The following is a 13342-nucleotide window of genomic DNA, read 5'->3' on the forward strand; positions in this document are numbered from 1 at the left end:
GGGCGTCCGCATGTTCACTGTGACACTTGTACAGTTTGACACTCGAGTTCAAATGGGATCATAGTGGATTTAAAGCAGTCCAATGTTCAGTTCATTCATTCTTTCAAATATTCGACAACTTCTACTCATGCCACTTGCTTCTATAACTGGTTTTACTACCACTACTACTTCTAATACTTACTACCACTATTCTACTTTTACTGAAATGGAAACAAATACTAATTACTTCTAGTACTAGTACCAATAACAATAATCATTAACGATAACTATTACTACTACTATTACTTTTTCTACTTACTGTACTACTTCTACTAATATTATTACCACCACCACTAGTACTAATACGACGTACTATCATATCATAGTTTCCAAGACTATTGCTGAATTTTACTAATAATAGTATTACTAATACTAACAGTAATTGCTACATCTACTGCTTACTTGTACTACTACTACTACTACTCATTCCTCTACCACTACCACTAGCAGCTATTACTAGAACTATTTCTACTACCACTAGTAATAATAATGATAATACTCTATTCTTCTTCTATGATTAATTCCATTAATTCCTCTACCACTGCTACTACTACTGTTATAACCATTACTTCTTCTGTTACTATTGCTATTACCAGGGTTTTTCCTGGCTCAAATTGATGCTGAGGTGGTATCATCCTGACTATGATAGGTGACTACTGATACCAGGTATCGGTATCGGTGCCAATACCAGTCTTATTTTAAGGTATCGGTACTCACAGCGGTGACCGATACCATTATTGGGCGACCCGAAATTAGAAATGATGCGAATACAAAGTTTCCATTAACTTCATGCAATTTTAAGGAAAAATAATATATTGTGTTGTATAGGTCTTTCTTTAAAATCATCTGTCATTCATGGGTGGGGAATTTTATTTACAAGTGGTATCGGTATTTGGTATCAGTAGCGGTTTCTACTTAAGAGTCGGTCGGGAAAAAAGTGGTATCGAACATCCCTATTCCTGACCATGCGCCATGATGTGCATGTATTTTGTAAATTCAACTGACTCACTTTCTTTTTTTACAGGCAACATATGATCATTACATGTTAATATGAATACGACTATTATCATGTTCAAGCATTCATTCATTATCAGTCACTCAGGCCGAAGGTGGCGAGCAAATAAGGCAGAGGTGGCCGCCTCTAATTTTTGTACACAGGAAAAACCCTGATTACTAAAGATAATATTAATAATTTAACTATTATTGCTGCGAGCCATAATATACTAGTTACTTCTATGAATGCTATTTCTACCTCTACTGTCTAGTACAAGCACTGCTTCTACTGCTGTTGCTTGTACTTATTATGGGACAAAGCTGCTGCTTGATTGTTATCCTACCTAGGACAGTGGTTTATTATGGGACTGCTTGCGGAGCCGCGAAGCGGCTGCTTGCGAAGCAAGCAGGCACATATTAGTATTCTACCTAGGACAGTGGTTTATTTTTCTTGTCGTTATTATTATTATTATATATTATTCCACGATTTTTCCGCTAAAATGCGGCCCGCACCGGCACAAATGAGGTATCAAACGATGCGGCTCGATCTGACTTATTTTTCTAAGAATTCCCAGTTACCATGGCGACGCTATTCCCAAAAAACTCCCAAATTAACTCCCCATTGGGAATGAATGGGAAAAAAATCACACTTCAAGCACCTTTTTCCAAGACACGCTGCGCGCGCATACGTTATCCGACCGATACGAATTTTAGCTCATTTTGTAGGAATTTTTCCCATCTTTAGCTCAGTGTCGAAATCTTTTTTAAGGAATGAAAGCCCCCCCCCCTGTTCGGGTTCAAAGACAGTGGCTGAATTAGCTTTCTCACACACTCTGTTGGCTAATTAGCCATCCAGTGCCGGGAACCAAATAATGTATTTGAAAAAATTTCACTTCAACTCGTCACCATGGCCACAATCTTTTGTCACTAGACGTCAAATTCTCACATTTTGTAGTCACGAGTGTCTTCTTTCAGACAAACTAACTTTTATTTGGTTAAGGTGTCATTTAGTACCTTTATTTTCCCTTTAAGCTCGGACAAGTCGGACCAACTCGCCTATCTCTGCCATGTTAATTTCAGGCGCCTTCCTCTCTCCATTTCTGATAAATCATAAGTTTTCAACCTGCTCTCATTTGGTCATTTTTTATCCGATTAAGAAAATGAGAACATGCTCGTGTTCCCCAAACCCTTGCCGTTCTAACGAGCCATTTCTTGAATCTGTATCTTCAACCGTTAAGTCGTGAGAGGCTCTTCTTTGAGGTGTGCGTCTCTCATTCAATCTCAATGCAATGTGGGTGCGTGACGTCACTTCAACTCGTCACCATGGCAACAATCTTTTGTCACTAGACGTCAAATTCTCACATTTTGTAGTCACGAGTGTCTTCTTTCAGACAAACTAACTTTTATTTGGCTAAGGTGTCATTTAGTACCTTTATTTTCCCTTTAAGCTCGGACAAGTCGGACCAACTCGCCTATCTCTGCCATGTTAATTTCAGGCGCCTTCCTCTCTCCATTTCTGATAAATCATAAGTTTTCAACCTGCTCTCATTTGGTCATTTTTTATCCGATTAAGAAAATGAGAACATGCTCGTGTTCCCCAAACCCTTGCCGTTCTAAAGAGCCATTTCTTGAATCTGTATCTTCAACCGTTAAGTCGTGAGAGGCTTTTGTACAAGGGGTGCTTCTCTCATGCGATCTCAATGGAATGTGGGGCGCGTGACGTCTCCAAGTCAAACGTGCGTGCGTGAATGTGCATGTTTCTTAAAGGGACAGTAAGATACTTTTAGTTGATGTTGATTATAGTTAACTTCCACATTTCTTGACCGATTCCAGTCGTTTAAATTTTAAACTGTTCAGCTCATTTACATTTTTTTATGGACAGTAAGATACTTTTAGTTGATGTTGATTATGGTTAACTTCCACATTTCTTGAGCGATTCCAGTGGTTTAAATTTTAAACTGTTCAGCTCATTACCAAAGAGTCAGCAGTCCCATTCAAAATTTCCGCGGGAATTTTTCTAGTTTTTATTTTTTTTTTTTATTATTCCAGCGATTTTTCCGCTAAAATGCGGCCCGTACCGTACATCGCACCGGCACAAATGAGGTATCAAACGATGCGGCTCGATCTGACTCGCTGCGCTATTATTTTTCTAAGAATTCCCAGTTACCATGGCGACGCTATTCCCAAAAAAACTCCCAAATTAACTCCCCATTGGGAATGAATGGGAAAAGGGAAGAGAAGATCACACATCAAGCACCTTTTTCCAAGACACGCTGCGCGCGCATACGTTATCCGACCGATACGAATTTTAGCTCATTTTGTAGGAATTTTTCCCATCTTTAGCTCAGTGTCGAAATCTTTTTTAAGGAATGAAAGCTCCCCCCCCTGTGCGGGTTCAAAGACAGTGACTGAATTAGCTTTCTCACACACTCTGTTGGCTAATTAGCCATCCAGTGCCGGGAACCAAATAATGTATTTGAAAAAATTTCACTTCAACTCGTCACCATGGCCACAATCTTTTGTCACTAGACGTCAAATTCTCACATTTTGTAGTCACGAGTGTCTTCTTTCAGACAAACTAACTTTTATTTGGCTAAGGTGTCATTTAGTACCTTTATTTTCCCTTTAAGCTCGGACAAGTCGGACCAACTCGCCTATCTCTGCCATGTTAATTTCAGGCGCCTTCCTCTTTCCATTTCTGATAAATCATACGTTTTCAACCTGCTCTCATTTGGTCATTTTTCATCCGATTAAGAAAATGAGAACATGCTCGTGTTCCCCAAACCCTTGCCGTTCTAACAAGCCATTTCTTGAATCTGTATCTTCAACCGTTAAGTCGTGAAAGGCTCTTCTTTGAGGTGTGCGTCTCTCATTCAATCTCAATGCAATGTGGGTGCGTGACGTCACTTCAACTCGTCACCATGGCCACAATCTTTGCTCACTAGACATCAAATTCTCACATTTTGTAGTCACGAGTGTCTTCTTTCAGACAAACTAACTTTTATTTGGCTAAGGTGTCATTTAGTACCTTTATTTTCACCTTAAGCAAGAGAAGTCGGACTAATTCGCCTGTCTTTTACATGTTAATTTCAGGCGCCTTCCTCTCTCCATTTCTGATAAATCATAAGTTTTCAACCTGCTCTCATTTGGTCATTTTTTATCCGATTAAGAAAATGAGAACATGCTCGTGTTCCCCAAACCCTTGCCGTTCTAACGAGTCATTTCTTGAATCTGTATCTTCAACCGTTAAGTCGTGAGAGGCTTTTGTTGAAGGGGTACTGCTACTACTACTAATACTGGTCACTACTACTAATTATACTAATTGTTCCGCTCCTACATTCTACTACTACTACTACTACTACTTGCACTCCTAATCCTATTACGTCTACGAATTATCTATTGTTGCTATTATTACCTTGTTTGCTGTTTTTTTTGTAAACCTGCACGGTTGGCCTGCTACTACTCGGCGCTAGAGCATGTACACAACAAATAATGAACATGCATTTGTATCCACATAAAATAGGAATGGCGTTTAGAACGCTACACTGGGATCCCATTTACAACATGACAAAGTGTTTCCTTTTTGACTGGTGATAAATGAGAGCATTTTACGAAGGTGAAACTTCCATCCAGACAGAGTTCATCAGTTTTACCGCACAACGTGAAATTTTCCCAATGGGTGTCTCAGGAGGGTTTTCCTTATCAGGCACATGGGGGCTTTTGTTGTCCTGTAATCCGTTCATTACAGAAGAGACATTTTTCCAAGGCCCCCCTCATAATCCTAACGCCAATTAAAACAACTACCATGTGTTCCCCTGTGTGCCATAGGATTAAACAGTTTGCTGTTTTTGAGGGGGAAAAGTTGTAACCCACCGATAACAAAATTGTATTTTAGAGAAAACAATTGTAATGAACAAGAACAATGTTGTAATATTGTGATAGATAAAATATCAAATCTTAAACGAGGGAAGAAATTCATTTGAAAGTAAATTTAAAAAGTACGTACCCCGCCTACTGCCCGAAGCCAGCTGGGATAGGCCCCAGCACCCCCGTGACCCTCGTGATGAATAAGAAGTTAGGAAAATGGATGGATTTACAACTTATATTGCACCTTTTACTCTGGAAAAGGCGCCTTTATTCTGGGGGGAAAAAATAGGACTATATTCTTGAAAAAAGGGGCACTTTGTTTTCAAAATTATTCTTGTAACATTTTTTTTTTATGCAGGAATGATTTAAGAACTTTTAACTGGCCCATGCCAATATTGGGAGGAGCTTTTGTTTCGTTTTGAAAGTTTTGTTGGTGTAAAGTATGCATTCTTTTTTTTCTTCAAAAGAAAGTATTGCAAATTTTGTTGACCCCAAAGCTAGTTGAAGAACAACTGCTCTAATTGGCTCCACTACTTCACCCTGACCTTTGAAACCTCTGTGGATGTCCATGATTTACACCGGTCACATTCCATCTTTACAAGCGTCAACTGACAAATGTTGTCTTTTGAAGGTGTCAAAGAGCTAGACCAGATCATTGTGGTGCTCTTCACTACGCACATGTTCATCGGCGGCTTCTTCGGTTTCATCCTGGACAACACAATTCCAGGTAGGATCAAAGTGCCCTGTTGACAAATGTTTTTCTTACAAACCCAAATAATGCTGAAAACGCAAAAAAAATACTCAAATGAATGAATTAACCTCCCTGTGAACCTCTTCCTTCCCCAGGCAGCGTTGAGGAGCGAGGCCTCCGCAAGTGGCAGCATACGGCAAACCAGGGAAGGCAGGCCACGTGCGACCAGTCGTGCTACGACATTCCCTTCTGTGATGTCATCTGGCAGCGCTTCCGTTTCTTCCGCTATTTTCCCTTCCTGCCGACGTACAAGAGCGGCCAGCGCGACGCCTTGCCGTGACGGCCTCCTTTTTGTTTGTCGCATTTAACACTCAACAGGAACACAACCGTTTACAGAGTAACAAAATGGACTGCATTTCAGTAATAGCAGAGAGAGAAAGTAAGTGGCGTATTTCCGCAAATTGTGGAAATTGCCTCGCTTGTGTTGCTGTTTTGGTTAGCAACAGAGTTATTTTCAATTTCCTGCTGTGAACTAAGATCCTTTACACTTACACTTGTCATTTGTTTTTCTTATTGGAAGATGGAGATGTCTATTGTGAGGAGGGCCACTATTTGAGGAAATATGGTAAAAAAAAAAATAAAATTTTTAATAACTTAAAGATAGTGTAAAAAAAATATCCTGCAAATATTTGTATTTTTACAAATATGTGTCAAATAGATCATTAAGTTATGGTCATTTGAGAAGTGATTGCTTTGTACTAACTAATTGTAGCCTATTAAATGTCAGCCAAAAGCCAGTGAGTCTCTACACGATGGGTTTAGTAGCAAAAAAAAAGCCTCTGTATAGATTTGCAAAGATGTTATTTTCCTATTTTCTATGCTCATGTTATATCTACTAACATTGTCAATAAATGCCTTTGAAAATATGTTGGTGCCATTTCACAACAGGTTGAAACTCTTGTTTGAAACTAACCCGGCATTTGAAAATCTAACTTGGTTTGAATTCCTTATTTAAAACGGAATACATATACTATACTACAGATTGGAAAGACAATTCAATTTACAGATCTCATAACTTTGTCTCAGTTTGATGCCATTTTAAAGGACCTGGAAATGAAGTAATGAACCTGTTGCTGTTTTTAATTTATTGTTTTAACTGTGCATAATGTTGTGTTGAGTTGTGTTGTGCCTCTTGGCAGGACTCCCTTGAAAAAAAGATCTGCGGATCTCAATGGGATTTTCCTGGTTAAATAAAATAAAATACTGGCGTGAACGTTACGTAAGATCAGTGGGGGTGCACTTAGTCGGACGTTGGACGTGCAGCAAGTAAATGAGACATGTCCTTGGCAGCCGGCCTGGCTGGATATGTCATGGTGTTTGACAGAAAGGAATGGATGGCGACTGTTTTGAATTGTATTCACTGAAACATTTGATTTATTCATTAAAAAAAAAAAGAGAAGAAAAACATTTACTAAGGAACGTGTGAGCTGTCAAAATCATCCGGACTGCTTTGCTTGTTACCATGGAGGAGCTAACAAGCTGGCGACAAGCAATTGTGAGTACAGCTAGCTAGTAATTCCCGTCACGAATCACCCACTCTTATCTATTTAAACGTCATATTATTAAATATCATTTGCTAAACTTGTCACGGGAGGGAGGTGGGGGGCATCACGTGTTGTGTATGAGACACGGGATTGAAGCTAACTAATACCTACCCCCCCCCCCCCTCCATTCGGTATAACAAACACTGGTCATGAAAAACGTTTTGAAGCTAGCAAATCTATAGCTATAAGGTGTTGCCTTCATGGACAGTTTGAATCTGAAAACCACTTCTCTTGTGCAAGTGTTTGCTAACAGTCTGTCTGTTTGTCACCGGACACTAATTTGAAACCCTAATCCTGTCCTCAATTGCTATCTTAAAACCCAAATCCTTGTCTTGAATTCCTCATTGAAACCCTAGCCCCATTTTAAAACCCTAATCATTGTTTGAAACTCTTGTTTAAATCCCTACTCTTGGCTTCAAACCCTACTCAGAAACCCGAACAAAGACTTGGAGCCACAAGCCTGGGTTGAAAAGTTAATTTAAAAGCCAAATCCTTGTTTAAAACCTTACCATGTGCTTTAAAACCCTAATTTGAAACAAGAATCATTGTTTAACATGCTTTTAGGGATGTAACGACATCACAAAACGATAATTATCACGATATTGTGGGGAGGTTGGCGATACAAAAAATGGTCACAATATTGTAAGAAAATTAGCTCATACTTTTGTACATTACAGCAAGGCATATAAACAACCTAAAATCTTTAATAAGACTTACTATTGAGGCACTTACTTGCTAATGCAGGCACACATTGAGTTCATCAACATATTGACTCGGTTCACAAGCATATTATGTGCCCCTTCATCTGACCAAATAGTGTGGATTTTAAACATGCCTTGTGAAATTAAACTGCATGTAAAAAAACTAGCCACCATGGGGTGCTAAAACTGCACAAATGGAAAGCAACCTGACTTAAAAAAAAAAAAAAAGATGTGCTGCTTTTAACTCTTTGACTGCCAAAAACGTTAAATAACGTTTAGTAAAATCCTAGGGAGGAGTGCCAAAGACGTTTGTTTCAAAACAGAGGGGAAACTAACCATTTTCTATTGTTGATTACTGAAAAACGGAATAAGGTAGAAACAAACTTTTTTTCTGATAAAAGATGAGAGTCCAATCTTTCATTTGGTAGTATGTGTGTTTCCATAGTCCAAACACATAATTTTCTATGGACCTTGAAAGATCAGTCAAAATGCTTAAATCGGCTGGCACCCACGGCATCCCTTTTCTGAAAACGTCTGGCTGTCAAAGAGTTAATATCGTGATATGACGACGACGATATATTATGGCAGTTTTAATATCGCAATATCACAATATCACCGTTAACGTTACCCTACATGCTTATTAGCATGTCTGGAATTCCTAATTCGACACCATAACCCTGGCTTGAAAGCCAACCTTTAAACAATGACTGCGCTTGAATGTGACAGTATGCCACCAGGGGGAGCCCCGTTGAAATGTTTTTTTTTTTTTTTTTTTACTGTCATGCTTCCTTGTGGATTAGCTGTGACGTTTCTTGGCTCAATCATTCAATAGGCAGCTCATTTAAAACCGCAACGCTTCTTCAACCGAAGGCTGAACGTAGTATGGTCGTTTACACAAAGTCCGGACGCGGCAGCTTTTATGCGTTCACACATTTATGACTTAAAGCCTTTAACAGGGTTCTTGCAGGAATTACTACGTTAAATTTTTGACTTTTTGTTGTTGACCTTTTTAGACCATTATGACAAAAAATTTAGACCAATTTCAAGACCCCCAAAAAATTTCAAACACACGGAACTTGTTGAGTTTAATTTGACTGAATTTTTATGCTTAAAATTGACTGCGGTAGCTGTCACATAAACACAATTTTTCAGTGCAACTGGGTGGACACTGATTTTTTGGGGGATCATTTTGTACATGACTAGCATGTATCTTGTTCAGATCTGGAGATTTTCAAAAACAAAATATAAAGGCAGAAAACAATGTAATAGACGCATTAAACTAAACAATGAGTGTCAAGAAGGTAGTCTACCCTCAGATAGGGGGAAAAAAAGTAAAATAATTTGCATTATTGGCATGAAAACGGATCAGGGATGAAGAAGGTGAGAATTATATTCAACCCCTCTAAGGGTGTCGGGGCATGCTCCCTTGGAATATTTCACATTTTAACACTTCAATTTGATGCATTTTGAAAAACAAAATCAAGCAGAATTAAAAGACAGCATCTATCTATGCATGGTCACATGATCACATTATGCTATACTGTATAAGCAGGGTTGGAAGGGTTACTTTTCAAATGATACCGTTTTTAGTTACCTGATAAAAATCTAGTTAGTAATGTAAAGTACCGTAATATTAAAATAATGCAACTTGAGTAATATTTATTACTTTTGGATTAATTCAATTTCAAATGAGGACAAAATAAAAAAACATCCCTACAACATATTCTGGATATAGTGGACCCCCGCTATTTGGGATAAGACTGCAAATAGCGAAAATCCATGCGTAAATTGAAATTTTTATACTGTAAATTTACAGAAAGACAGAAAGAAAAAGCTGGATGAATTAATTGATTGCAACAATTGCTAGTTTCATGGGGAAAAAGTGAATTAAAAAGTACTATTGCTCACCTCACATAGACAGCCAGCTACATAGACAGACAGACATTGAGTAATATTTGCAGCAGGAGCTTCACAGACACGCATGCACACACACACACACACACACACACACACACACACACACACACACACACACGCGCGCGCGAACGCTTAATTATGAAACTACACGATGGTGCCTGCCGTCAAGCGCAAAAAAATAACACTTCCTGTGGCCCCTACAAAATAAAAGTATATACATATACCACATATGACATTTTCACCTGTCAAAAAGCGCAGACAGCACACGCATATTTCTTTTCTCCGAATGGACGGAACGGATGTAGATTTTAAGACTTGGGTAAATAAAACTTTAGACCTGGGATGAAAATATGTGTGTTTTTTAAAGAAATTTACGGCCTCAAATGTATGTTTCTGAATATTAGACTTTTCAAGACCCCGCGGGAACCCCGCTTTAAGATGTTGTGGATGTCTCAACATGTCACAGTCACAGCAAACTGCCTTCAGGGGTTAACGCGAAACTGTAAAAAAGAAGACATTTTTATTGTTATTTGTGTCTTGCGGTGTAATTCCTTCTTAAGTGTCGTGGTGCGCGACGTGACATGTTTGTCACATGCTTTCTCATTCATTTTTGGGCAAAAGGCAGCATGGCACATGTACTCCCTTAGAATGTGTGCGCTTTCCAAAAACATGCAGGCAATCTTCATAATCCTTCTATGTACTAGGGGTGAAACAAAAAACAATTTAAAATGGGAAATGGTTTTTGATCGAAAAGATTCATTGAATTGAATCGTTCCACTTCGAAATATATCAAGATATCAAATTGTGTTTTATTGGCGAGAGATATCTTTGAAGCAAATGCCACATTTGCAGTACTGACAACTTCTGTAATGCAAATTACAGGATATGCCTGAAGAAAGTAAGATATGATGTCGATGTGGCAGCAGATGGAGAGTCTCCTTCAGAGGACTTCTTCTGACGTTTCTCCTTCACAGACAGGTAAGGAACCTGAACAAGTAAAGCAAAAGAAAGTTATCAGTATGTTCAGTAATTGCCATGAACAAGTTTTATTGTGCAGAAGTAGACCAAAAATAAAGATATTTCATTATCTTGGCATGTTTTTTTTTTCGACTATGAGCAGGTAACTTTGCAAGTAAATGTAAATAAATATTGCTCCACAAACAAAGGGTGTGTTCAGTTGACAGAATAATCACTAAGCAAATGTCCATGACATCCCTCATTCATATCATCATCCACTTGATTTTGGCCCAATTGGTCGTGCACATGCTTCAATGTAGAACAGTCTTGTTTCTACATGTGGACAACTTTCTCCCAATCTGTAACACAATAATAACAATGTAAAGAAAAGAGAGAGCTATGAAACGAGGATTTGAAGTAACATATAGTTATTATTCAGCAATTTTCATCAGTTATTTTGGGGGAGGATTGGATGTTAAGCGCACAAGTCATTGAAAATGTGTTTTCAGCAAGTATCACAAAACACTAATGGTCGGAAAACTAAACACACACTCACACATACACACAGAGTGTAGTAGGAGGAAAAAGTGACATTAGTTAAGTGGGTTTTAAGACAATCATGCATAATTGTACTGTAGTAGGCGGTAGGTCATGTATGGAACTGTGTGCGGTCGAGTGGTCATACTCTTTGAAAGGAGATTAATCTAATCTGGTCCAAATTGTGAGGGCAGATGCTAGCGGATCATTAAGGAAAAAGCGGACTAAGACAGGATTTTACGAAATATTAAATATATATATATTTTTTAATTGTATGTATTTATTATTATTATTATTAAAACTACTAAAAAACTATTACATTATTAAACTATTTTTACATGTTTTGTTTTTTTCAACAGCATGTAGGAAGAGTACTTTTATTGTATTTCGCTTGTATGAGACAGTGGCTTCTTGATAGTTGTTCATTGTACTGTCCATAAAGTTTTAACGACATCCACAGTTTGCCGTCGAAACCAATTGTTTTCCAGTTAGCATCAATATGCTATTATGCTAGGCTGTCATCACTACATTACCGAGACATGCTAAAATGAGTCCTGGAGTATTTGTTGTCTTCACTTAGTCATTTTAGCGACCAATCACGGCTCACCTGTTTTTTGGGATTTGGCCATGTGACATTCGCAAGCTGAGACCTTAGGCACTGTGACGTCATTTTCAGTCAACAGAAAGTGACAAAATGGCCGCCACCGAGATGGAAAAAAACGAGTGGATGTTACTGTTTAATTCATATTCACAGAGGCAATTTATTTTATTATATTATTTTTTTTCTAACTTAATCTACAACTGACCTGTCTTATCTGTTAGTTTTAAAATAATCAAATGTGGTCCATGCAGCACAAATCGTTTTGTCGAGGAGGAATTTTGAGGCCGGCTGGGCCACTAATGCACTCATGAAGGGCCAGATGAGTCGCAGTGGATGCTCTTTAACTAATCAATTGTCATGTTTCCACAAGGAAGCATTCTGTGGCTCCACTGTGTCTGCAGTTCCTGATGTGTGCATCAAATTCCGGCTGACCTTGCGCTAGCTCTTCACACAATTGTTAGCTGCGTCAAACGGGACATGCAGGCTTTTCGATTTCCTTTTCCTACATCCTTCGTAATTTATCCAGTTCATTGAGTATCCCCCGTCACGATATCAGATGATTTGTTTTAATTTCCTTAGCGGAGTCGATTAAGGGGCATTCTCTGGAATTTTGCAGAAGATTACCGCTTTAAGCAAAACATCCCATCTTATTGATCGATGGATCAGGGGATGTGACGTAAATGTTAGTTTAACATTTTGTGGCACGCCAGCCAGAAAAAAAAAACAACTAATGCCACGGTGGTGGCCACGTGGTCTTTAAAAAATTATGTGTGTGGTGGTGTTGGTGGGGTGTAGTGGTGCGACAAAAGCATTCGGAGGTATTGCACAGGGCGCCATTCAAGCTAAGCCTGCCAAAGGGGCGTCTTATACAGGGCTCCATTCATTCAAGTTAGGACCGCCAAAGAGGGCTCTACACAGAACACCATTCAAGCAACAATGGTCACTGACTGGAAAAAGCACATGAGGACAGTTTATGAAATGCAAAAATAGGAGGCCTAAAAATACTACACCCACGGCTGTTGAACTAATTAAATATAGTTGAAATTGATTAACTTTGCTGTTTGGACTGCACATGCAGTTTTGTAAAATGTAATTTAATATCGAAGACTAAAAGTTCATGTAGTTATTTATTATACAAAGTACTGCACATACTGTATATGTAAATTATATGACTGAAAGTGCATCAGTGATTGTGGCTCTCCTTGCACACAAATGTGTTTTTTGTTTGTTTTCTTATTTTTTTTAATTTGTTTGTTCAAGCTAATGCTAGCATCTGCCTTTCCTGTTGTTAGCGGTGTTGTTAGCATTAGCATTCTGGTGGCTGCGATTCCTTCTTGATCGTTTTTAATCACGATTATTTTGGCAATAATTGAAATTGCGATTATTCAAAATATTTATTTTTGGGTACAAAACAAGGAAATGTTTAAGCATATAA

General features: G+C 38.4%; 2 protein-coding genes across 4 annotated transcripts in view; both read left to right on the forward strand.

Moving 5' to 3' along the window:
• LOC144053394 (solute carrier family 23 member 1) overlaps positions 1–6516 on the forward strand; it is a 71831-nt gene extending 65315 nt beyond the window's left edge. For both annotated transcript variants that reach the window (XM_077567803.1, XM_077567802.1), the window contains exons 11-12: positions 5531–5626; positions 5746–6516. In XM_077567803.1, the coding sequence (XP_077423929.1) occupies positions 5531–5626; positions 5746–5930 (281 nt within the window). In that variant the 3' untranslated portion in view covers positions 5931–6516. The remainder of the gene's footprint in view (positions 1–5530; positions 5627–5745) is intronic.
• A 381-nt stretch (positions 6517–6897) lies between these two features.
• Positions 6898–13342, forward strand: part of kitlga (kit ligand a) — a 72528-nt gene continuing 66083 nt past the window's right edge. For both annotated transcript variants that reach the window (XM_077567806.1, XM_077567807.1), the window contains exons 1-2: positions 6898–7145; positions 10695–10790. The gene's annotated coding sequence lies outside the window, so the exon portion shown is untranslated. The remainder of the gene's footprint in view (positions 7146–10694; positions 10791–13342) is intronic.

The sequence above is a fragment of the Vanacampus margaritifer genome, chromosome 6 (genome assembly GCF_051991255.1).
Source record: "Vanacampus margaritifer isolate UIUO_Vmar chromosome 6, RoL_Vmar_1.0, whole genome shotgun sequence".
NCBI classification, from domain to species: domain Eukaryota; kingdom Metazoa; phylum Chordata; class Actinopteri; order Syngnathiformes; family Syngnathidae; genus Vanacampus; species Vanacampus margaritifer.